Raw genomic sequence first — 25,158 nt, 5'->3', positions numbered from 1 at the left:
AAAGGCATGTTTCGAGCACTCCAGACTTCACCAATCCTGTCACAAATGATCCCCAACATTGGTCCTTAACAGGACAATGATTGCACACTGGTGATTTTTAAAATTCCCCTTAATTTTCTCCACTTCATACAATCATACAGCACAGGAGGCCATTTGACCCATCGTGCCTGTGCTGACTCTTTGTAAGAACTCTCCAATTAGTCTAACTCCCCTGCTCTTTCCCCATAGCCCAGTACTTCTCTAAAAGGAATGGAGTACAGTCTGGAAGCCAATCTGGTACCTCCTCCAAGTGATCATTCTTAAGTGGCAGAGCATTCGATTGTGGGGGGATCACAGCCTAGCTTGCTCCTGTCCTTACCTAGTGACTATAGTCACTGGATATCGGTCAAGAGTGGGGTGGCTTTGTTTCCCCCTGCCCGGGGCAGTGAGGGAAATGGTAGCTCCCCTACAGCCAGTCCAGTTGGAATCTGCTAACTTGGCATAGGCTAGGGACTGAACCTGTTATGCATGGCACTGTTACACACTGACTAAACCATCAGGGAAGCTGTACATTTGGATGGTCAAACAGGCCACTTTGAGTACATTATTTAACTTGTTTTTCAGAAAGTGTTTGCTGCCGAATCTCTCTTCAGATCCGACCATCCTGTTCTGCCTCACAAACGTCTCGACAAGACAGAAAGCCTTTCTCACCACCAGCTGTGTTTAAAGCTTACAGACTTTCGGGGCTTTAAGGGAAGTGAAAATATTCAAACACATAGCTTATTAAATAGAGATTTAAAAAAATACTTTATTTAACTGAAGTAAACAAAATATAAAAAAAACCTCCACTCTGTTCGAGTACAAATCTGTTCCGAATTGACACCCCCGCTTACAACAGGGACTTTTCTTTATAGACCAGACTATTTTGGGACTGGGTGTTTTTAATGTGGTTTAGCCCTTTCACTTCTCAGAACCGGACTCAACTCTGACCCAGACTGATGGAATGAGAGTCTCCTCTCTCTGCTGGCTGTCAGAGTCCGACATGAAAGTGTGTTTCAGGCTATCACCCCAAGTGATGGTGTCCAGGGAGAGGGGAATAGAAAAAGGAAAGATCACAAGAAGAGGGATCTCTCTGGGAGATCAAAGGGGTGGGGGGCAAGAATAATACATTGACGCTGTTGCTAAAACTTCCTTGGACGTGTGGCATTCTTCAGGAACCTCATTACTTGCTGGGCACTTTGTGGGACTCCTTTCTCATGCTCTTTTTGTTTGCTTTCTGTGGTATAACCTTCAGGAGAATGAAAGCAGGCGAGAGAGTGCGTCCCAGGAAAGGAGGAGTTGTCACATCCTTCACCATGATAATATATTCACCTGAAATCAGAGATGCAACAGATTTTGAACTTTTTTCATTTTAATTTTTTTTATATTCCCCCAGTTTACTCCCCTTCTCTCCCGAAGGTACCGAGACTTGCTGGGGTACAGTTCCACAGGCACTGAACCTAGTCCCGTACCCAACCTAAGTGAGCGGTCTTTGTGTGTGGGCCTTACGGCAGAGTCAGATCTGCCTTCACACAACCAAAGGTGGCAAACTATTCAACTGTGGGGGGATTTCCCAGGCGAGCCCCAGCCTGTCATCAACTGATGAGATCTCTGCGCTGCTCCAATTCTGGCCTCTTGAGCACCCCCGATTTTCAGCGCTCCACCATTGGCGGCCGTGCCTTCAGCTGCCTAGGCTCTAAGCTCTGGAATGCCCTCCCTAAACCTCTCCGCCTCCTTTAAGATGCTCCTTAAAACCTACCTCGTTCGCTAAGCGTTTGGTCCCCTGTCCTAATGTCTCCTTATGTGACTCGGTGTCAAATTTTGTCTGATAACGCTGCTGTGAAGCACCTTGGGATGTTTTACGACGTTAAAAGCGCTATATAAATGCAAGTTGTTGTTGATGTTCACTGCTGGAGTCACTGGATAGGGATCAGGAGCAGGAACCGTGGCTGATTTCACCCTTCCCAACATTGGGGGAAGGAGGCCAAATGTAGCAACCCTAATGCGGCCCCAAATAACTCAGTGCAGATCAGGGATAAAACCTGGGAGCTTCTGGTCAGCGTGGCTGGGAACCAGACCTGGCAGTGTGGTCTAACACAGGTGGTCCCATCCTGTGATGCTGATTCCTGTCCCTGTTAGGAAGGTCTCACAGAATCATACCTCTCGGAAGCTCAGATCAAGGGTCCTTTTTTCAATCCTGTAGTAAGCACACTCTGCTGGTGATTGGGTGTGTAAGTATGATACCTGGTGTGGTATTGGTCCTTGCAGACCAGACAGGTCTCAGCTTCAATCCCCAGTCTGTGGTGATGTTATTTGGGATGCTACAATGCCCCTGGGCTAGGGAGAAAAATCAACCAGCGTGCTCCTCCTAATCTCTCATGTGATCCTGGCGAGAAAGTGTGCATTGATGTTGGAATGAGGACAGGGTTGTGTTCACTCGTAATGACAAACTGCCTGCTGACACTCAATGCCTAGGAACATTAGGAGAAGGAAGAGGCCATTCAGCCCATCGGGCCTGCTCCACCATTGAATTAGATCTGCACCTCAACTCTGAACTCTCACCTAACAAAAATCTATCGCTCTGGCAGGATCACGTGAGGAATGGGAAGCTGTGTTGAGTAGTGGAGGGCTGCTGGCGCCTGTGGAACTGCACCCGGCACACATCGACACTCTCTGGGTGGGGAATGTCTCCAAATGAAGCATAATATTGATCTTCCGAAGAATTAAAAATATTTATACAGCTGAATCAAAAACTTCTACAAAAGGTCGTTTTATCTTGAGAGACGTAATTCAGAAAAAGAGGAAAATGGAGACTACAAGAAAACAGCAGCCCAGCAGAAAGATAGAAAGAAAGAACTTGCATTTATATAGCGTCTTTCACCACCTCAGGACATCCCAACACACTTTACAGCCAATGATGTACTTTTGAAGTGGAGTCATTGTCGTAATGTAGGAAACATGGCAGCCAATTTCCACACAGCAAGATCCCACAAACAGCAATGTGATAATGACCAGATCATTTTTATAGTGATACGATAGCAAAATACTGCGGATGCTGGAAATCCGAAATAACAGAAAATGCTGGAAAAACTCAGCAGGCCAGGCGACCTCCGTGGAGAGAGAAACAGAGCCAACGTTTCCGGTCGAAACCCTTCGTCAGGACTGAGAAAAAAAGGCAGGAAATGAAAAGATTAAAAGGCAGTTTGGGGGCGGGGATGAAAGAAGAGACATTAAGAGATATTCTAGGTGAGACGAGATAGTAATAGGACAGGTAAAGAAACAGACAATGGCTCTAGATGAAGTGTGGTACATTTAGATACATTTTTATAGTGATGTTGGTTGAGGGATAAATATTGGCCCAGGACACTGGGGAGAACTCCCCTACTCTTCTTCGAAATAATGACATGGGATCTTTAACGCCCAGCTTGGAGAGCAGATGGGGCCTCGGTTTAAAATCTCATCTGAAAGACGGCACCTCCGACAGTGCAGCACTCCCTCAGTACTGCACTGGAAGTGTCAGCCTGGATTTTATGCTCAAATCCCTAGAGTGGGACTTGAACCCACAACATTCTGACTCAGAGGCGAGAGAGTGCTACTCGCTGAGCCAAGGTGAGACTTTGGGCTGAACCCCATAAAAGATTATTTCTGTCTGTCTGACTTGTGAGCTGTGGGCTGTGTTCAGAAGTATGTAATGTAAAGCTGGTGACTGACGACTCACTTCGTACTGAGCACTCAGCCCCAGTGTTCACTATGCTTTGAGTTTATAATCTGACACTTAGTATTGAGATCGACATTAGTCACTACACGACAGGTGGGCTGAAGTGTGGTTTTTAAAAAAAAGACATTATTTAATAACCCTTAACCACAGGCGTAACAAGGAAACTATGCAGGGAGTCAGGGGTGGGATGTTGACATGCTCTGACTCGACCACAGGCTAGGTTTAGCTGTCCAGTGTGATTTCCTTCACTGTTTCATGCTGACAGGCCAGGCAACTTTTTAAGTTCTCGAAACGCTAATCACCGCCGCCCCCCCCCCACCCCCACCCCCGTCCAATGCCAGCTTGGAGTGTGCAAGCATATTGGATTATAAATATTATTAAAGTATCATGCTCACTGTACCACCTCGCTTGAAAACTACAAATTGAACAACAGTGCCCTACATTGCAACAGTGACTACACTTCATTGGCTGTGAAAGAAAGAATTTGCATTTATATAGCGCCTTTCATGACCTCCGGATGTCCCAAAGCGCTACACATCCAATGAAGTACTTTTGAAGTGTAAACACTGTTGGAATGTAGGGAAACACGGCAGCCAATTTGTGCACAGCAAGCTCCCACAAAAAGCAACGGGATAATGACCAGATAATCTGCTTTTTAGTGATGTTGATTGAGGGATGTCCTGGGATCATGAAAGGCGCTATATAAATGCAAGTTCTTTCTTTCTTTTAACACACAAAAGCAAAAAAGTATCTTCTCTCTCTTGTGCCATCACTGTATTTCACTTTGATTTGAATTTAATTTAAATCCTTAACTAGTTACAGGCGTGGGAACAGAGCAGGCTGCCCCTGCTCAAGGCAGGACAATTGATGCGCTGAATTAATTTTGGGATTAATCTCGCTATCTGTGGTGCGACATTTTGTGACTCCTACTTGCCATTCAGGTCCCAAACAGGTTGAGCCTCCTCTCTTACCTGGTCTCATGACCTGCAGTTCTGTGGCACTCTGCACCTTCTTTGATTTTCCGCCCAATTTGGTACTTACATCAGATCTGAAAAGAAAAACAGGAAATGAGTGACCGACCAGCATAATTCCTTTTACCCATCCTCTCCATCGGAACGCTGTATTTTATCCTACCAATCTGCTCCTGAAGTGGGGTACCATAAGGATCAGTGCTTGGGCCTCAGCTATTCACAATCTACATCAATGATTTGGATGAGGGGACCAAATGTAATATATCCAAGTTTGCTGATGATAGAAAGCTGGGTGGGATTGTAAGTTGTGAGGAGGATGCAAGGAGGCTTCAAGGGGATATAGACAGGCTAAGTGAGTGGGCAAGAACATGGCAAATGGAATATAATGTGGAGAAATGTGAAGTTATCCACTTTGGTAGGAAAAAAAAGCAGAATATTTTTTAAATGGTAAGAGATTGGGAAATGTTAGTGTTCAGAGGGACCTGGGTGTTCTCATAAACAAATCACTGAAAGTTAACATGCAGGTACAGCAAGCAATTAGGAAAGCAAATGGTATGTTGACCTTTATTACAAGAGGATTTGAATATAAGAGTAAAGACGTCTTACTGCAATTATATAGGACAATGGTGAGACCACACCTGGAGTATTGTGTACAGTTTTGGTCTCCTTACCTAAGGAAGGATATACTTGCCATAGAGGGAGTGCAACGAAGGTTCACCAGACTGATCCTGGGATGGGGGGATTGTCCTATGAGGAGAGATTGAGTAGACTAGGCCTATATTCTCTAGAGTTTAGAAGAATGAGAGGTGATCCCATTGAAACATATAAAATTCTTACTGGGCTTGATAGGGTAGATGCAGGCATGATGTTTCCCCTAGCTGGGGAGTCTAGAACCAGGGGTCACAGTCTCAGAATAAGGGGTCGGTCATTTAGGACTGAGATGAGGAGAAATTTCTTCACTCAGAGGGTGGTGAATCTTTGGAATTCTCTGCCCCAGGGAGCTGTGGAGACTCAGTTATTGAGTATATTCAAGACAGAGATCGATAGATTTTTGAATATTAAGGGAATCAAGAGATATGGGGATAGTGCAGGAAAGTAGAGATGAGGTAGAAGATCAGCCATGATCTTATTGAATGGCGGAGCAGGCTCGAAGAGCCAAATGGCCTATTTGTGCTCCTATTTCTTATGTTCTTAAGGTGCTGTCACTCATCTGGGGCCAAGATCTGTCGGGTTCCTGACAATTTTTGGCCAAGTGACCATTCTTCCCGTTGACAGCGATCGGTTGGGCAGGCTATTCGACTGCAAATGGCAGGGGGGGTGGGCATTGGAAGGGAGGGGAGGCCAACCCCGTTATCACTCAATGTTGGAACGTGCACTTTACAGCTAGACTGCAGTCAGTCAGGGTTCCACGGATGACACCACAAGACAATGACAGATGAGGGAGGCCATTCGGCCCATCTTAATTCATCCATTCGAATGGCCGTAATGCTCCCCCAATTGTAGCATCTACTTGGTTCTTGAGTGATTCCAGGGTTTTTGGCTCCACTACACTATCTGCAGCTCCATTCCATGTATTGAAGCAAGACCAGAACTATTTGTGGATGGGGATTACTTAATTTTGATCTAAATTTTTAAAAATATGTAATTTAACTAGCGTGGAAATACAGACAAATGTCTTCACAGTCCCATCCTTCAGCGACCGTGTCAAACTGCTGAGAGCCATCTGAACAAAACGTGGTGTGTCGCTATCTATAGGATAATTGTTACATGGCTAGAGGCATGTTTTGGAGAAGGCACTTTATTTCATTTATTATGGAGTGAAGAATCAATAAGTACAGGGTAATATTTGGCTACAGTGAATTACAAGGCGATAATTCAATCGCAGACTTCCAATGACGCCATGAATCATGAAAGGAAAGCCTGTTTGGTTCCAGAGAATTAACAGAAGGAAGTGTCTGAGACTCACTGTCAGGCAGTCGATACCCTTTGCAGAAAAAAAAATTTAACATTTTTTACATTTAAAACAAAATTTCTCTGATTTTCTCCCCTCCTCTCTTGCAGGTACTACAGGCTTCTGATCATAACCCACGACGGTAACCCATTCATTTTGAATAGCTTACTATTGACAACATGATCGGGAAACCGAGGCCCATGACTGTTGCCAGGGTCTGGTTCCACTGGCATGAGCAGCCCTCCTGCAAGTTAGCCAATTCCTTCATGTGTCGGCAGGCTATTTGGTTGTGGCGATATCACAGCCAAACCTGCTCCGGCTATTACCTGGGCTTGGGATGGAATGGGATAGGTCATGAACCCCATAAACTGTAGCCAATTTGTGTAGAAATAATTAAACGGAGATTCAGAGTTTAGGGTGCCTTTTTCTAGGATTAAGTGGCTGGTATGGATAAACTGGACGTTACTATTTTTACATATACACGAAAATGCATGGGATAGAGAGAGGAAAGAATAACAGACAGCTGGAGAATCCACTCTATGGGGGTCATTTTAACCTCCAAAAATGGGTGGGTTTGGGTCAGTGGGATGTTAAAATGTAAAAAATCTCAAACACGAACCTAACCCGCCTCAACGCCACCCATTTCCGGTTTTAATGGAGTTGGGATGGGGTGCGGGCGTTCAACCCGCCTCCCAGGAGGCAGGTCGCTTATTTAAAATTTTTAATGAGGCTGTGTGTCTCAGATTTTTTCTTTCTTCCAGCTTTAACGCTAGCTGACTAGGCTTCCCAGGCCTCGGGAAACCTGGCAGAGAAAGGGAGGTGAGGACTGCTTCATGGAACAGGTAAGTACATTTCCAGCAATGCTTGTGGGCCAAGAGAAGCAGGAGTGCTTTCCCCCTGCACCCCCCCCCCCCGAGCAAACCTGTTTCCCATGCCACGTGATTGGACCACTCCCGTGATCGGACACCCCCCTGTGATCGGCGGCCACCCCCCGCGATCACCAGCCTCCCCAACTCCACGTCTGCCTCCGATCTCTCTCTGACCCCCCCACCGTGATCACCCCCCCGACCCGCCAGACCACGCTGTACCCACCTCCCCCTCGCGATCTCTACCCCAAGGAGCAGGAAATCTATCTCCTCCTGGGCTGTGGCCTCTTATGGAGCATTCCCCACCTGACAGGGAGCCAGGCCTGTCAATCAGACTGGCTTCCGGGTGTGGAACCTGATAAAAAAAACATGCATGCGGTGGCGTGCGGGGAAACCCAGACTTCTGGGTTTCCCGATCAGAACTCCTCCCTCCCCGCTTGGAAATCCCACCCCAGTAAATATCAGGAACTATAATTCTCAACTCTACTGTTCTCATATTTGGGGAGCCCTTTGTACATCTCCCTCACTCCTGGATATGTTACAGAAAAAGCTAGATATTGGACAGCTGACCCTTCTGGCACCTCTGCCCCTCTGTCTGTGCCACATTCACCTACATAACAACAGTGACTGCAATTGAAATGTAATTTGTTGTGCATGAAGTGCTTTGCGATGACCCTCGAGGCGTAATAAGACGCTTGTTATGTTTTGGGGTCTTTTAAAACCACCTTACCCTAGATTGTATCAGCGCTCATATCTTGGATCACTCTCATGTGAGAGTCCCAATTCCCCTTGTAAGTCTTTTGGTAACATTCCCGGGAAACAAACATCAACCCCTGTTTGGTGATTGCTATTAGCTGCAAACTATCTTGTTCTGCACAGGATTTCACTTCAGGCTTCAGCTGAAGTGCTCCAGCAACACAGTCTTCCTTAAAGTACAAAGTGAAGTTATTACACAAATAGTAAGTAAATGTAAATCTAGTATATCTACAGTAATCAGTCTTTTATGTAATTCCTGGCGTAGACAAAAATAATACAATATTGCTGCCTGCAATTTTCCTGTGGTGGCATAATCGTCAAGTTCCGCCGAAATTGTACGCAAAATTCGCACCCATTTTGCCAACGGCAATTGACGCTGATTTCCTGCTGATCTCATTAGCATACACTGGAACGTGAAAATCAGTGTAAAGAGTCAGGGCCCAAGGAAAGTGCGGAACTCACATCATATATTCCCTTTTTAAGTGTGAAAATTAAAGTTTGAAGCCATCAAACCATCGTTTAGACACAGCATGTTTAAGAAAATGAAATCATGGAAGCGTTTCAATTTTTAATGTAACTCATTCTGATGCCATAAAACTGCATTCAAAGAAACAGAAAATATAGCGCAGGCCTTGGGGAGGAGAATTTTTTTTTTTAATTGCTTAAAACAATTGCCATAATACACCAGAAATATGACTGAGTCCTGCTCTGCTTAAAATTTTGGGCAAAAACTTTACACCCGTTTTGAAGCAGCGTAATGGCAATAAAACTGGGGCGAGGTGTAAAACGGGCTGCCGACTCGTTCTCACCTATTTTACACTCGCACAAAGCCCAAATTACCCCATCCGTCTCATCACAGTCCTATACAATTACAGGTTCTTTCTTTATTCTGGTCTGTCTCTATCTTGCTGGCGATGGGCTCTCTATGTTAGACCGTTCTCTCCGACTGCACTCTTGCTGTCACACGCAACCCCCTAGTATTTATCCTCTGGCTGGCATTATACTGCACTCAATGTGAAGTCAATCCAAGGTGACAGCCTCCTGAAGGGGCCTCGAACTTCATGGCTTAGTAGTCTGCCACTTTTGGACTGACGAACACGCCAAAATCATTTTGCATCAATGCAAAAGTAACAGTGGAACTGCAGCCTGCGTCTCCTGCATTGCACCGTCTGCATACTCGCTGCCAGCAGCGTCAGTATTACTCCCAATTCATATCCCTGTATCCTGTTGTCAGCCGGTTCAATAGTGCAGTAAAGATCAAACAAATCTACACGCTCCAAGGTCTCTGGCCTGTCAGGTGAAGAATTACCTCTGCTGAAAACCAAATCCTTCACTTGCTTTCTACTTAAAAATGCACAAGGATTTTTATTCTCTTGATCCCTAAGACGGTCTTACAAACTACAACAGCAGGTAGGTTGCCATGTCAACGTATCAATATTTTATTTTGTTCTTTTTCAACTATTAGACAAATACATAGAGAGAAGGCAAAGACTCGACCCTCTCAGTGATGCTATGTGTGGGAAGCAGGCGCAGGAGGGGTGCAATAGAGAGAAGCGTTTAAAGGGATATCATTGTCCTTAAGAAAAGAAGTGCTCATTGAACCTGTATTTGGAAGGGGCAGAATAAGAGCTATAGTCACTGTCATCACAATGCTATTACGCACCCTCGCCGCGTGACTCACCCTCGCCGCGTGACCCACCCTCGCTGCACTATACACCCTCGCCGCGTGACTCACCCTCGCTGCATTACCCACCCTCGCTGCACTATATGCCCTCGCCACATGACTCAACCTCGCCGCGTGACCCACCCTCGCCGCGTGACCCACCCTCGCTGCGTGACTCACCCTCACTGCGTTACCCACCCTCGCTGCACTATACACCCTCACCGCGTGACTCACCCTCACTGCGTTACCCACCCTCGCTGCACTTTACACCCTCGTTGCGTGACTCACCCTCGCTGCGTGACTCACCTTCGCTGCGTGACTCACCCTCGCTGCGTGACTCACCCTCGCTGCATTATACACCCTCGCTGCGTGACTCACCTTCGCTGCGTGACTCACCCTCGCTGCGTGACTCACCCTCGCTGCGTGACTCACCCTCGCTGCGTTACCCACCCTCGCTGCACTATACACCCTTGCCGCGTGACTCACCCTCGCTGCGTTACCCAACCTCACTGCACTATACACCCTCGCCGCGTGACTCACCCTCGCTGCGTTACCCACCCTCGCTGCACTTTACACCCTCGTTGCGTGACTCACCCTCGCTGCGTGACTCACCCTCGCTGCATTATACACCCTCGCTGCGTGACTCACCCTCGCTGCATTATACACCCTCGCTGCGTGACTCACCCTCGCTGCGTGACTCACCCTCACTGTGTTACCCACCCTCGCTGCACTATACACCCTCGCCGCGTGACTCACCCTCACTGCGTTACCCAACCTCGCTGCACTATACACCCTCGCCGCGTGACTCACCCTCACTGCGTTACCCACCCTCGCTGCACTATACACCCTCGCTGCGTGACTCACCTTCGCTGCGTGACTCACCCTCGCTGCGTGACTCACCCTCGCTGCGTGACTCACCCTCGCTGCGTGACTCACCCTCGCTGCATTATACACCCTCGCTGCGTGACTCACCCTCGCTGCATTATACACCCTCGCTGCGTGACTCACCCTCGCTGCGTGACTCACCCTCACTGTGTTACCCACCCTCGCTGCACTATACACCCTCGCCGCGTGACTCACCCTCACTGCGTTACCCAACCTCGCTGCACTATACACCCTCGCCGCGTGACTCACCCTCACTGCGTTACCCACCCTCGCTGCACTATACACCCTCGCTGCGTGACTCACCCTCGCTGCGTGACTCACCCTCGCTGCGTGACTCACCCTCGCTGCGTGACTCACCCTCGCTGCGTGACTCACCCTCGCTGCGTGACTCACCCTCGCTGCGTTACCCACCCTCGCTGCACTATACACCCTTGCCGCGTGACTCACCCTCGCTGCGTTACCCACCCTCACTGCACTATACACCCTCGCCGCGTGACTCACCCTCACTGCGTTACCCAACCTCGCTGCACTATACACCCTCGCCGCGTGACTCACCCTCACTGCGTTACCCAACCTCGCTGCACTATACACCCTCGCCGCGTGACTCACCCTCACTGTGTTACCCACCCTCGCTGCACTATACACCCTCGCCGCGTGACTCACCCTCACTGCGTTACCCAACCTCGCTGCACTATACACCCTCGCCGCGTGACTCACCCTCACTGCGTTACCCACCCTCGCTGCACTATACACCCTCGCCGCGTGACTCACCCTCACTGCGTTACCCAACCTCGCTGCACTATACACCCTCGCCGCGTGACTCACCCTCACTGCGTTACCCAACCTCGCTGCACTATACACCCTCGCCGCGTGACTCACCCTCACTGCGTTACCCAACCTCGCTGCACTATACACCCTCGCCGCGTGACTCACCCTCACTGCGTTACCCAACCTCGCTGCACTATACACCCTCGCTGCATGACTCACCCTCACTGCGTTACCCACCCTCGCTGCACTATACACCCTCGCCGCGTGACTCACCCTCACTGCGTTACCCAACCTCGCTGCACTATACACCCTCGCCGCGTGACTCACCCTCACTGCGTTACCCACCCTCGCTGCACTATACACCCTCGCTGCGTGACTCACCTTCGCTGCGTGACTCACCCTCGCTGCGTGACTCACCCTCGCTGCGTGACTCACCCTCGCTGCGTGACTCACCCTCGCTGCGTGACTCACCCTCGCTGCGTGACTCACCCTCGCTGCGTGACTCACCCTCGCTGCGTGACTCACCCTCGCTGCGTTACCCACCCTCGCTGCACTATACACCCTTGCCGCGTGACTCACCCTCGCTGCGTTACCCACCCTCACTGCACTATACACCCTCGCCGCGTAACTCACCCTCGCTGCGTTACCCACCCTCACTGCACTATACACCCCCGCCGCGTGACTCACCCTCGCTGTGTGACTCACCCTCGCTGCGTGACTCACCCTCGCTGTGTGACTCACCCTCGCTGCGTGACTCACCTTCGCTGCGTGACTCACCCTCGCTGCATGACTCATCCTTGCTGCGTTACCCACCCTCGCCACGTGACTCACCCTCGCTGCATTACCCACCCTCACTGCACTATACACCCTCGCTGCGTGACTCACCTTCGCCGCATGACTTGGCCTCGCCGCGTGACTCACCATCGCCGCGTGACTCACCCTCGCCGCGTGACTTAGCCTCGCCGCGTGACTCACCATCGCCGCGTGACTCACCATCGCTGCGTGACTCACCTTCGCCGCATGACTTAGCCTCGCCGCGTGACTCACCATCGCCGCGTGACTCACCCTCGCCGCGTGACTCACCCTCGCCGCGTGACTTAGCCTCGCCGCGTGACTCACCCTCGCTGCACTATACACCCTCGCTGCGTTACCCACCCTCGCAGCATTACTCACCCTCGCTGGGGTCCCTGCTCCCGATCGCTAGCCAGCAACGCCTGAAGTGTAGGACAAGTGAGGTCAGGGTTGAATTTGGCTGTGCTACCCCCACCACGGTTGAGTGGCCTGATGATACTCAATCACTGGGCTGACACTTGGTTAACTGCTGAGTGGGCGAGGTAGAAGAGGATGCCCAATGCCCATGGGAATACAGCAGCAAGTGTCAACGGTGAAACCGTACTCAATAAGTCAATGCTGAAACATGTTCAGAGCGAGTCAACGGTGAAACATGTTCAGAGCGAGTCAACGGTGAAACTGTACTCAATAAGTCAATGCTGAAACATGTTCAGAGCGAGTCAACGGTGAAACATGTTCAGAGCGAGTCAACGGTGAAACTGTACTCAGAGTGAGTCAACAGTGAAACTGTACTCAGAGCGAGTCAACAGTGAAACTACTCAGAGCAAGTCAACGGTGAAACTGACTCTTGGAGCGAGAGTCAACGGTGAAACTGTGTTAAGACTCAACGCATTCAGAAGAGGAAGGGAGGGAGTATGGGAGATAATTTGCAAAAACAGAACAAAAAATATTATTTGGCAATCATGTAGCACTTGGTTGATGCTGGTCTCCCCCTTGTAGCGGATGGGGGGGGTTGGGGAGGAACTTGGCGGGGTTTTGTGCCATTCCATGCAATGTCTCCCATGTGAAAAGTGGTGCAATCCCATTACACAATGCCTGCGTGTTCCACTTTTTTAAAAAAAGGGGAAATTATCAAATACATTTTTTTTGGGTTCTTGGCTGAATTTGAATTCGACTCAACTCGGCGCTAGTTTGACTCGGCAGCATACAGTCGGGAAAGGGGTTAAAACAGCTGGCATTCCCATTACCTCAGCGGCAGCATCCGCTCCATATAGTGTGCTACATTCTTATTCCAGCATTGCGTCAGAAGAGAAGCATTCATCCCGAGCAGCAGGGATTTAACATTTAAGCCCACAGCAACCAAATTACATCCGTCAGATCCAGCTGGTCCGTGTTCAGGCCTTACACCTGCTTTGCTTTATTATTTTCACCATGAAGGGACAGGCTGTACATTTGGAGACAGGCAACCTTTGAGGCTCAACGCAGCTCAAAGAAACTCTTCAATTTTGCTTAAATAAAAATACTTCTTGCCTCTGTCGGTGGCTCTCTACGCCAGGTAGACCCCAGGTTTGATCCCTGCTCTGTGTTGTTAGCTGGTGGCTACAAGGGCTGCTACAAGTTGGCTTCATTGGCCCCACAGTTAAGAAAAAGTCACCCAGGGTTCCTGCTCCTGATCGCTATCCCATGACGCCTGCTGAGGGAGGCCAGGATCGAGCTCAGCTGTAATATCTGCCCCCTTCCAATTTCAGTAACTCATGTCTAGGCTCACACATGAAGAATGGCCACTTGAGTGGGGTGGGGTGCAGGAGAGGGGTGGGACCCTTGGAATTGTACCCCAGTGAGAGCCAGCACCTTCAGGGGAGAAAACTACAGGGGTCAAAACATTTTCAGATTGTAGTCTGAAGGGAAAAACCGAGACTGTTGCACGAGGGAACAGCTCAAAAGCCACTCCTCCCAGAGGTAGCCGGAGCTGCTGAGATTTTCCGTGTCTGTGCATCTAACCTCACTCTGGTCGCATCGGAGACAAAGAATTTAGCTGGAACCAGTGGAATACCTGGCCAGCGACAGCTGTGACTTTTGTCAAATGATTGAAACTTTGAGGGTGCAATCACCAATCGGAAAGTTGAGGCTGCAGTAGAGCTGCCAACTCTGGTTGGACATATTTCTGGAGATTTCATCACATGACCTTCCACCTCCCACCCCCATTGGTCCATTTTTGTGGCGCACCGCGTTCCCACGCCAATTGGAAAGTAAACAAACGCTTCAGATGCAACACAGATGTACCAGATCGAATGAATGATTCTTGACTCTCAGTCAAACAGCCTTTTTTCCCATCTCCAATATTTTTATAACTAATAAATGGAAGTGTTCAAAGAAAATGAAAAAAACCCCACACTATTTGTGGTAAACCACTTTATCGTTACACTATAGTTATCACTGTTGTATTGTTATCACCGTTGTATCACGATACGAGGTCGCCTCTTGTCGCGCTGTTATACCTGGGCTGACCACCTCCGACTCCGCCCATGGCTCCACCTACCTGCCCAGGTATAAAGGTAGTCGACTGGCTGGTATTCCTCCTTGTTGGACCCGATCACCCACGAGGGTGGGCTCTGTTATTTAGTCAATAAAAACCTTTAGTTACGTTCCTAACTCGTCGCCTTTTATTGGACGAATTGATAGGTATATCAATTTTATTGACTAAATTTTAAAGATGTCTACTACTGGCCAGCCAGAAGCCCTCCCAGAAGCACAGCCACACCAGCCGGCTTGGCTGCAAGCCCTCAAACCACCGTACCTGGATCTAAACCCACAGGCAGCAAACGCAGCCCTCAACTTCAAACACTGGCTGGACTGCTTCGAATCCTACCTGGAAGAATCCGGCGCCCCGCAGAGATCCAAACTAAGACTTCTGAACGCCCAAGCGAGCCCGAGAGTATACGCACTCATACAGGACACGACTACGTACGAGGCCGCTATCAACCTACTGAAACAGCAGTACCGCAGCCCGGTAAATTACATGTACACCAGGCACCTCCTAAGATCCCGCCCGCAACAGCCAGGAGAGTCTGTAGCTGAATTTTTACGGGCGCTAAGAGCACTCGGCAGGAACTGTGACTTTAAAGCGGTGACGGCTGTTGAAAATACGGAAGATAATATCCGCGATGCCTTTGTGAAAGGCCTACGGTCCGACTACTCACGGCAAAGACTGCTTGAAGCTAAAGACCTCGACCTGGACAAAGCTGAAGCCCTCGCTCTCTCCCTGGAGGTGGCCCATCAGGACCAGGAGGCGTTTTCCAGGTACTGCTCACGACCCTGGGACTCGGGCCCGACCCCTACCGCAATACCCTTCGCAGCGCCGCCCCCGGGACCTACCTCAGCGTCGGCGTCCCGGACCCGACCGGGCCCGCCACCCCCGGTACCGGCTCCGACATCGGGCACCCGCGATCGGGCCGCCGGCTGCTTCTTTTGCGGCCAGGAGAAGCACCCGAGGTCGCGCTGCCCAGCCAGGAACTCTACCTGCACAACCTGCAGGAAGAAAGGCCATTTCTCTAAGGCCTGCAGGAGCGGATCTTCAGAGGCCAGCAGTGCCTCATGCGAACTGTGGGGGCGGCCATCTTCTTTCACGGCAACTGAGGCCAGTATCCCCACACGTGAGTCATGGGGGCGGCCATCTTTGATCAAGGCAACCGACCCCAATAGTGCCTCATGTGAGTTATGGGGGCAGCCATCTTCTCCGCCATTTTGTCCTACCTCGTGGGAGACGCCATTTTACCCACCACGCCCGACTGCCACCGGGCCCCCGGACCCGACGACCGCCTCGCCCGCAGACGACAACGACTCGCTTACCTACACGCTAGCCTCCGTCACTCTGGATCAAGCCCGCCCACACCACCTGTCCAAGTCGATGATGGACATCAAAGTAAACGGCCACGCCACGACCTGCCTGTTCGACAGCGGAAGCACGGAGAGCTTCATCCACCCAGACACGGTGAGCCACTACTCCCTCCCTGTCCTGCCAACGCGCAACCGAATCTCGATGGCATCGAGGTCCCACGCCACGGACATTAGCGGCTACTGTGCTGTGACCTTGTCGGTTAAGGGTACAGAGTATAAAAACTTTAAACTCCTCGTCCTCCCCCAGCTCTGCGCTGCCGTCCTACTAGGGCTGGACTTCCAATCCCACCTCCAAAGTGTAACCCTAGCATACGGTGGACCCCTCCCCCCACTCACAGTCGACAACCAGCGAAGGTTAAACCGCCCACCGCGTAACACCTGCAGCCTATCCACCCTCAAGGTGCCGCCACCTTCCCTGTTCGCTAACCTCACCCCCGACTGCAAACCCGTCGCTACCAAGAGCAGGCGGTACAGCGCTGGGGACAGAGCTTTCATTTGCTCTGAGGTGCAGCGTCTCCTGAAGGAGGGCATCATCGAGGGGAGCAACAGCCCCTGGCGTGCCCAGGTCGTGGTCGTTAAGACCGGCGATAAAAATCGCCTGGTCATCGACTACAGCCAGACCATAAACAGATACACCCAGCTGGACGCATACCCCCTTCCCCGCATATCTGACATGGTCAATCAGATTGCACAATACCGCATATTCTCGACCATCGACCTTAAGTCGGCCTACCACCAACTCCCTATCCACCCCGAGGACCGCCAGTACACCGCCTTCGAGGCGAATGGGCGCCTATACCACTTCCTTAGGGTCCCCTTCGGTGTCACCAACGGGGTCTCGGTCTTCCAAAGGGAGATGGACCGGATGGTTGACCAGAACGGACTGCAGGCCACATTCCCCTACCTAGATAACGTCACCATCTGCGGCCGCGACCGGCAGGACCACGACGTGAATCTGGAGAAATTCCTCCGTACAGCCCAACGGCTGAACCTCACCTACAATAAGGAGAAATGTGTGTTTAACACCTCGCGCCTTGCCATCCTTGGCTGTGTAGTAGAGAACGGACTCATCGGCCCCGACCCCGAAAGAATGCGCCCCCTCATGGAGCTACCCCTCCCCCACTGCCCTAAGGCACTTAAGAGAACCCTGGGGCTCTTCGCCTACTATGCCCAATGGGTGCCCAATTATGCGGACAAAGCCAGACCCCTCATGAAGTCCACATCCTTCCCCCTTACGGAGGAAGCGTGCGCAGCCTTCTCCCTCATTAAGGGAGACATTGCCAAGGCCACTATGCACGCAGTGGATGAGTCCATCCCCTTCCAAGTCGAGAGCGATGCATCCGACTTCGCCCTAGCCGCCACCCTTAACCAGGAGGGGAGACCGGTGGCCTTCTTCTCAAGGACCCTACAGGGCCCTGAGATCCGACACTCGTCGGTCGAGAAGGAGGCCCAGGCGATTGTGGAGGCGGTACGACGCTGGAGGCACTACCTGGCAGGCAAACGATTTACCCTCCTTACCGACCAACGTTCGGTCGCTTTTATGTTTAATAACAAGCTGAGGGGCAAAATCAAGAATGACAAGATCTTGAGGTGGAGAATCGAGCTCTCCACCTACGATTATGATATCTTGTACCGGCCAGGTAAGCTGAACGAACCCCCCGATGCTCTGTCACGAATTACATGCGCCAGCGCGCAAAGTGATAGACTTCAGACCCTCCACAACGACCTCTGCCACCCCGGGGTCACCAGACTTTACCACTTCATTAAGGCCCGCAACCTGCCCTACTCCATCGAGGAGGTCAGGACCATAACCAGGAACTGCCAGACCTGCGCCGAGTGCAAACCGCACTTCTTTAGGCCGGACAGAGCAAGCCTGATCAAGGCCACCCGCCCCTTCGAGCGCCTGAGCATCGACTTTAAGGGGCCCCTCCCGTCCTCTGACCGTAATGTGTACTTCCTCAACATTGTTGATGAGTACTCCCGTTTCCCCTTTGCCTTCCCCTGCCCAGACATGACCAGTACCACGGTCATTAAATGCCTGAACGACCTCTTCGCCTTGTTCGGGTTCCCAAACTATATACATAGTGACCGGGGCTCCTCTTTCATGAGCGAGGAACTCCGTCAGTTCCTACTAGCGAGAGGTATTGCAGCAAGTAGGACCACCAGCTACAACCCCCAAGGGAACGGCCAGGTGGAAAGAGAGAACGCGACGGTATGGAAGGCCGTCCTCTTAGCCTTAAAGTCTAAGGGCCTCCCAACCTCCCGCTGGCAGGAAGTCCTCCCGACAGCGCTGCACTCCATCCGGTCACTACTTTGCACTGCCGTTAACGCCACCCCCCATGAACGAATGTTTGTTTTCCCCAGGAAGTCGACTACGGGAACCACTCTACCAACCTGGCTGACCTCTCCGGGGCCCGTCTTGCTGCGAAAGCACGTGAGGGCCCATAAAACAGACCCCCTGGTCGAAAGGGTGAACCTCCTGCACGCCAACCCCCAGTACGCCTACGTGGCTTACCCAGACGGGCGGGAGGACACTGTCTCCTTACGAGACCTCGCACCCTCGGGCACTCCGGAGACACCACCTTTACCCCCCCCCACCACCCCCCCAATTCCAGCCCAGGTAGACGGCATGCCGGAACCCCACGAGCCTTCGCCGACCACGCAGACACCAGCACTAACACCGGATAATGCAGCACCGCCGCTGCGACGATCGGAGAGGCTTACGAGGCCTCCGGACAGACTGACATACCAGAACTGGTAGTACACTTCACCCCGCCGGACTCAAATCTAAACAAGGGGTGAATGTGGTAAACCACTTTATCGTTACACTATAGTTATCACTGTTGTATTGTTATCACCGTTGTATCACGATACGAGGTCGCCTCTTGTCGCGCTGTTATACCTGGGCTGACCACCTCCGACTCCGCCCATGGCTCCACCTACCTGCCCAGGTATAAAGGTAGTCGACTGGCTGGTATTCCTCCTTGTTGGACCCGATCACCCACGAGGGTGGGCTCTGTTATTTAGTCAATAAAAACCTTTAGTTACGTTCCTAACTCGTCGCCTTTTATTGGACGAATTGATAGGTATATCACTATTTTTTAACGTCCCTATGATTTCTCCTAGACTGCTCGCTGCAGTGTCCTGGAGATTAATCTTCAACTCTGGAGACTCCAGGACAATCCTGGACGGTTAGCAACCCTAGGCTGAAGCGGTTCACTCCTCGATTCCCCGGTTGGTAAAGCCAGTGTATTACAGGGGCCATACAGGCTCAATCTCTGGTCCATGCCGAGTTTTCAGCCTGGGTGGTGTTAGATCCGTGATTCTGAGAGTATGATGTTTTTCAATAACCACACGGATGCTGTAACTTAACAATCAACAGGTATTTACTGGAGTAGGGTAGTCTCAAGACTGGGGTACAGAGGCATGCTCAAGGCTTATATACAGGTGTGGTCACTGCTGGTACTACAGCATACAGGAGCTGTAAAAGTAGTTCTCTCTTAAAGGTACATACACTACAATTCCTCTCCTTTTAGATTAGTAGTACCCATAATATTTAAATAACAATTAACACTTTAACATGTACATTAAACAACAATAGTCCATTTATAGATTCAGTCTTTGGGGCGGCTTCCTGATCCTTTCGGGATAGCGCTTTTCCTGAGGTTCTTGTTCTTGGTGTGGAGGCGATTCTGGCCCCATTTCGTCGGGTGGTTCATCCGTTTCCACTGCTACTGTTTCTGAGGTAGATGCTACCGGTATGTCGGGTTCATCCCCAGGGACGCGAGACATGGGGTTGACTCGTTCCTGTGACGCTAAGCTCTGATCGACGTGGCGTCTCACAATGTTCTCCCCGACATCCACTGTGTACATTAATGGCCCCTGCCTTGTGCATATCGTTCCGGGTTGCCATTTCTCTGTTCGGTAGTCACGGGCCAAGACTGGTTGTCCTACGTTGAAGCTCCTTGTCGGCTTCTCATTGATGTGCTGGAATTGTTTATCCTCAACATTTCTTCGCACATTTGGTCTGAGCAAGTCCAGACGAGATCTCAACCTTTGGTTAAAGAACATCATGGCCGGGGTCTGGTTGGTAACTGCATGTGTCGCGTTTCGGTAGGCTAATAAGAAATTGTCCACCTTATGCTGTAGTGGAATTTCATCGTCGCACATGGCCTTTATCGCCTTCTTAAAGGTTTGTACGAACCTCTCAGCCAATCCATTTGTGGCTGGATGATACGGGGCGGATGTGTAATGCCTTACCCCATTCCTTCTCATAAATTTTCGAAACTCTTCGGACACAAACTGTGGTCCATTATCAGAGCAAATCTGCTCTGGCAAGCCGTTCCTGGCAAATATGGTCCGTAGGACTGCAATCGTTTTCTCTGTAATGGTTGAGGACATTTTTATCACCTCAGGCCATTTCGAATGAGCATCCACTACTATTAAGAACATTGAGTCCATGAATGGACCAGCGAAATCAATATGCACCCGTTGCCATGGAGAGGAGGGCCACTCCCATGGGTGTAGAGGGGCATGTGGTGGTGCATTTTGAACCTTCTGGCATCCTGAGCAGCTCTTGGTTAGGTCTTCGATTTGTTGATCGATTCCCGGCCACCACACATAAGCCCTAGCAAGGCTTTTCATTTTCACTCCCCCCAGATGACCTTCATGAAGCTCATTTAGCACTCTCTCCCTTAACTTGGGTGGAATCACCACTCTGGATCCACACACCACTGTCCCCTGGCATACTGACAGCTGTTCTCTTCTGGATGAGAGTGCTGGCAACAGTGAGTCGCCATGTGTTGGCCATCCCCTCACCATCAAATCATATACCCGAGACAGCGTCGGATCATTGCGGGTCTCCTTCTCTATATCCGCGTTCGTTACTGGCAATCGTTCAATTATTGACGAATAAAATATCTCGATAGGGCCCACTGCTGGTGCTTCCTCCACAGTAGGCAGTGGCAGGCACGATAGCCCATCAGCGTTTCCATGCTGTTTCGTGCCTTTATATTCTATTTCATATTGATTCGCCCCTAGAAACAGGGACCATCTTTGTAACCGTTGTGCAGTCATTACTGGAACGCCCTTCTTAGGATTAAAGATGGAGACAAGTGGTTGGTGGTCAGTCAGCAAGGTGAACTTCTGCCCATGCAGATAGTGGTTGAATTTTTTTTACTCCCCACACTAGGCTGAGGGCCTCCCTGTCAATCTGGGCGTAGTTGTGCTCGGCTGAGGTTAGTGACCGAGACGCAAAGGCTACTGGCCTCTCCAACCCGTCTGGGAATTTGAGCGACAGCACCGCTCCAATACCATAGGGTGATGCATCACATGCCAAACAAATTGGTAGTGCTGGGTTGAAATGGGCCAACACCTCTTTTGATGTGATCAATTCTTTACACTTCTGGAAAGCTCGTCTACGTTCGTCATTCCACTTCCATGGTACCCCTGTTTGCAGTAGGGTGTTCAGTGGGTGTAATACCGTGGACAAATTTGGTAAGAACTTATGGTAGTAGTTTACCAGCCCGAGGAACGACCTCAGTTGTGACACATTTTCCGGTGCTGGAGCCTTGACTACTGCCTCAATCTTTTCAGGGGACTTATGTAACCCCTCTTCATCGATGACGTGGCCACAATACGAGATCTGCTTCTGGAAAAACTCGCACTTGTGACGATTAGCTCGTAGCCCATATTCCTTTAATGTGGTGAGCACCTTCTCCAAGTTGGCGAGGTGATCACTGTCATTTTCGCCCGTGACCAGGATGTCGTCCAAATAACACTGGGTCCCTGGAATCCCTTGCAGGACTTGATCCATCGCCCTTTGCCAAATAGCCGGAGCCGATGCTACCCCGAACACCAGCCAGTTGTATTGATAGAGACCTTTATGAGTGTTAATCGTAAGGTATTGTTTCGAGGCTTCTTCTACCTCCATTTGCAAGTACGCCTGGGCTAGATCAATTTTGGTGAAGCGTTTACCTCCAGATAGCGAGGCGAAAATATCCTCAATTCGTGGAAGCGGATATTGTACCGTGTGAAGGACTGGGTTCACTGTCACCTTAAAATCCCGACAGATGCGGACCTTCTTTGGTTCCCCAGGCATATTACTCAACGACCTCTTCATTACAGGAACGATGGGTGTAGCCCACTCGCTCCAGTCTACTTTGGACAGTACTCCTGAACGTTCCAACCCTTCCAGCTCTGCTTCGACAGCTGGTCTGATCGCATAAGGCACTGGTCTGGCCTTAAGAAACTTTGGGCTTGCATTTTCCTCTATTTTAATCGTTGCTGTTATGCCTTTTAGTGTTCCGAGTCCCTCCTGGAACACTTCTTTTGCGTCAGTTAGCATTTTTGACAGTTGTCCAGGTGTGACGTCGTCATCCTTTTTGGCCTCAACCTTCAGTGCCTGTATGGAATGTCAATCTAATTGTATCTTCCGGATCCATTCACGTCCTAGCAGTGGTGGTCCTCCATCTGGCAATACATATATGTCCATTTTAGGTATTTCCTGGCCTTTATATATCACTTTCACCCTTATTTTTCCTTTGGGGTAGACTTTTTGCCCCGTGTACGTCTTCAAGACAATCTCTGTAGCTTCCAAGGGTATATGTGAAAATAGCCGCTTGTAGTCCCTTTGGTTTATGACTGTTAGGGCTGATCCTGTGTCCAATTCCATTTTCACTTGGACTGCGTCTATCTTGAGTGTAACCCAGATAGTCTGGTGATCCTCCATTTTGGTTACCTTATGTAGTTTCAGACAACCCAGCTCCTTGCTTCCGGAGTCTGTGTCACTTTTCTGTTCATCTGAACTACTGTCCGTCACCTTGTGTACCTTTTTGTACTTCTCCTGTGGAGATTTCTTACTGTTGGTTTTCTTCCCAGACCTGCAGACTCTTGCTATGTGTCCTGCTTTTCCACACTGTCTGCACACTTGGTCCTTGAACCAACAATCCTTCTGGTCATGTGTTGTTCTGCCGCAGCGATAGCACTTCCCTGTTCCATAGGACATTTCATTGGTGCCATATTCTTGCGGTCTCTGTTGTATCTCTGCAGCGCCCCTTGCGGCTGCTTCATGTGATACTGCCATACTGAAAGCCTTGTCCAGCATAAGATCCTTTTCTGATAGAAGCCGTTTCTGGGTTCCTTCACTTTGCAGCCCACACACAAACTTGTCCCTTAACGTATCTGCTAGTCCCACTCCAAACTGGCAGTGTTTCGATAGCTTGCGCAGTTCCGTTAAGTACTCAGCATTGCTTTCGTCTTTGTGTTGGTTCCTTTTATGGAACTTAAATCGTTCTGCTATCAGCAGCGGTGTGGGGTTTAAGTGGTCCTGTAGGATTTCTACTATGCTTTCGAAATTCTTGTCCACAGGCTTCTCTGGGGTTATTAGGTTTCGCAGTAACCCATAAGTTTTTGCACCCATGGAATTTAACAAAACCAGTGCTTTCCTAGCATCTGGCACTTCATTCGCCCTGCAGTACACCTCAATACGTTCCACATATGTCGCCCAATCTTCGACTTCATTGTCAAACGTAGGGATACTGCCACTCTTCGGCATCCCTGGGTGTGATTTAACTGTCAAAAATGGCGTCTCCCGCGCTTCCCCTTCTTCTCCGCTGGCACAAAATGGTGTCTCCCGCGCTTTCCTTCCTTCCCGCGCTCGCCCTTCTTCTCCGCTGCGGCTTCTAAAAATGGCGTCTCCCGCGCTCTTCCTTCTTCTCCGCGACTCAATGGCATCTCCCGCGCTCTCCCTTCTTCTCCCCGCGGACACTGTTCAGCCCTTGATCCCTGGCTGTGCTATGCGCGTTTTTTCTGTGCGCCTTTCCCGTTTCCGCCGCTCGGTCCTGAACCCGGCTGCTGCTTGCTTTACCCTCTCTCTCTCTCCGTTTTGTTTTTCCTCGACGCCGCTCGGTTTTCAACCCCCGGCTGCGCCCTGTGCGCTTCACCCTCTATCTTACCCCGTCGACGCTGCTCGGCTTTTTCTCCGCCGTCGGTCGGCTCCAGCCGCCGCTGTCCGGGAAGGGTCTGCGCTGTACCTGTCGTCAGTCTGTTGCTGATCGTCGTGGCTGGTGAACCAAGCCCGGCTCTCCACAGCCTCACCTGCGATGTTCACTCTCTGCCGGACGACTGGGCGGTTGCTCGTGGTCGACGCCCGTGTTTCTGGCCTCGACTTTCTTCCACCGCCCTCCCAGAGCGAATCCTCGAAGGGAAATGCAGAGTTGCAGGTAGATTCGAATCGACACTCGTCACCACTGTTAGATCCGTGATTCTGAGAGTATGATGTTTTTCAATAACCACACGGATGCTGTAACTTAACAATCAACAGGTATTTACTGGAGTAGGGTAGTCTCAAGACTGGGGTACAGAGGCATGCTCAAGGCTTATATACAGGTGTGGTCACTGCCGGTACTACAGTATACAGGAGCTGTAAAAGTAGTTCTCTCTTAAAGGTACATACACTACAGGTGGCACCAAGCGATGGTCACAGCGCGCCCTGGGTTAAGGCGGTAGAAAAACGAGCTAGGACTCCTGCTCCTGATCTCTTATCCAGTGACGCTCTGCTGCAAAGTGCCGATGTGTGGATATCATCAACATAGATACATAGAATCGTACAGCACAAAAGGCGGCCATTCGGCCCATCGTGCCTGTGCCAGCTCTGAAAGAGCTCTCCAATTAGTCCCACTGCCCCTCCCCCCACCCCACCTTGCTCTGTCCCTGCAGCCCTGCAAATTTTTCCTTTTCCAGTATTTATGCAATTCCCTTTTTGAAAGTTACTATTGAGTCTACTTCCATCATCCTTTCAGGCATCTTTAGTAACGGTGGCAACAGATGCCAGGAAAGGAAAGGACAGGACAGGACAGGGCTCGGTTGTGATG

General features: G+C 50.4%; 1 protein-coding gene across 6 annotated transcripts in view; it reads right to left on the bottom strand.

Moving 5' to 3' along the window:
• Positions 1-769: 769 nt before the first annotated feature.
• Positions 770-25,158, bottom strand: part of LOC147100723 (MORN repeat-containing protein 1-like) — a 166,396-nt gene continuing 142,007 nt past the window's right edge. For 2 of the 6 annotated variants that reach the window (XM_085967261.1, XM_085967257.1), the window contains 2 exons: positions 4,708-4,784; positions 770-1,350 (listed from right to left, as the gene is read on the bottom strand). In XM_085967261.1, the coding sequence (XP_085823387.1) occupies positions 1,202-1,350; positions 4,708-4,784 (226 nt within the window). In that variant the 3' untranslated portion in view covers positions 770-1,201. The other 4 variants (XR_015073540.1, XM_085967260.1, XM_085967258.1 and 1 more) reach the window with 3 other exon arrangements.

The sequence above is a fragment of the Somniosus microcephalus genome, chromosome 25 (assembly GCF_052327205.1).
Source record: "Somniosus microcephalus isolate GS21.2 chromosome 25, FLI_Smic_1.0, whole genome shotgun sequence".
NCBI classification, from domain to species: domain Eukaryota; kingdom Metazoa; phylum Chordata; class Chondrichthyes; order Squaliformes; family Somniosidae; genus Somniosus; species Somniosus microcephalus.
The sequence above is the reverse complement of the archived record's forward strand: the minus strand, read 5'-3'. Positions and strand labels throughout refer to the sequence as shown.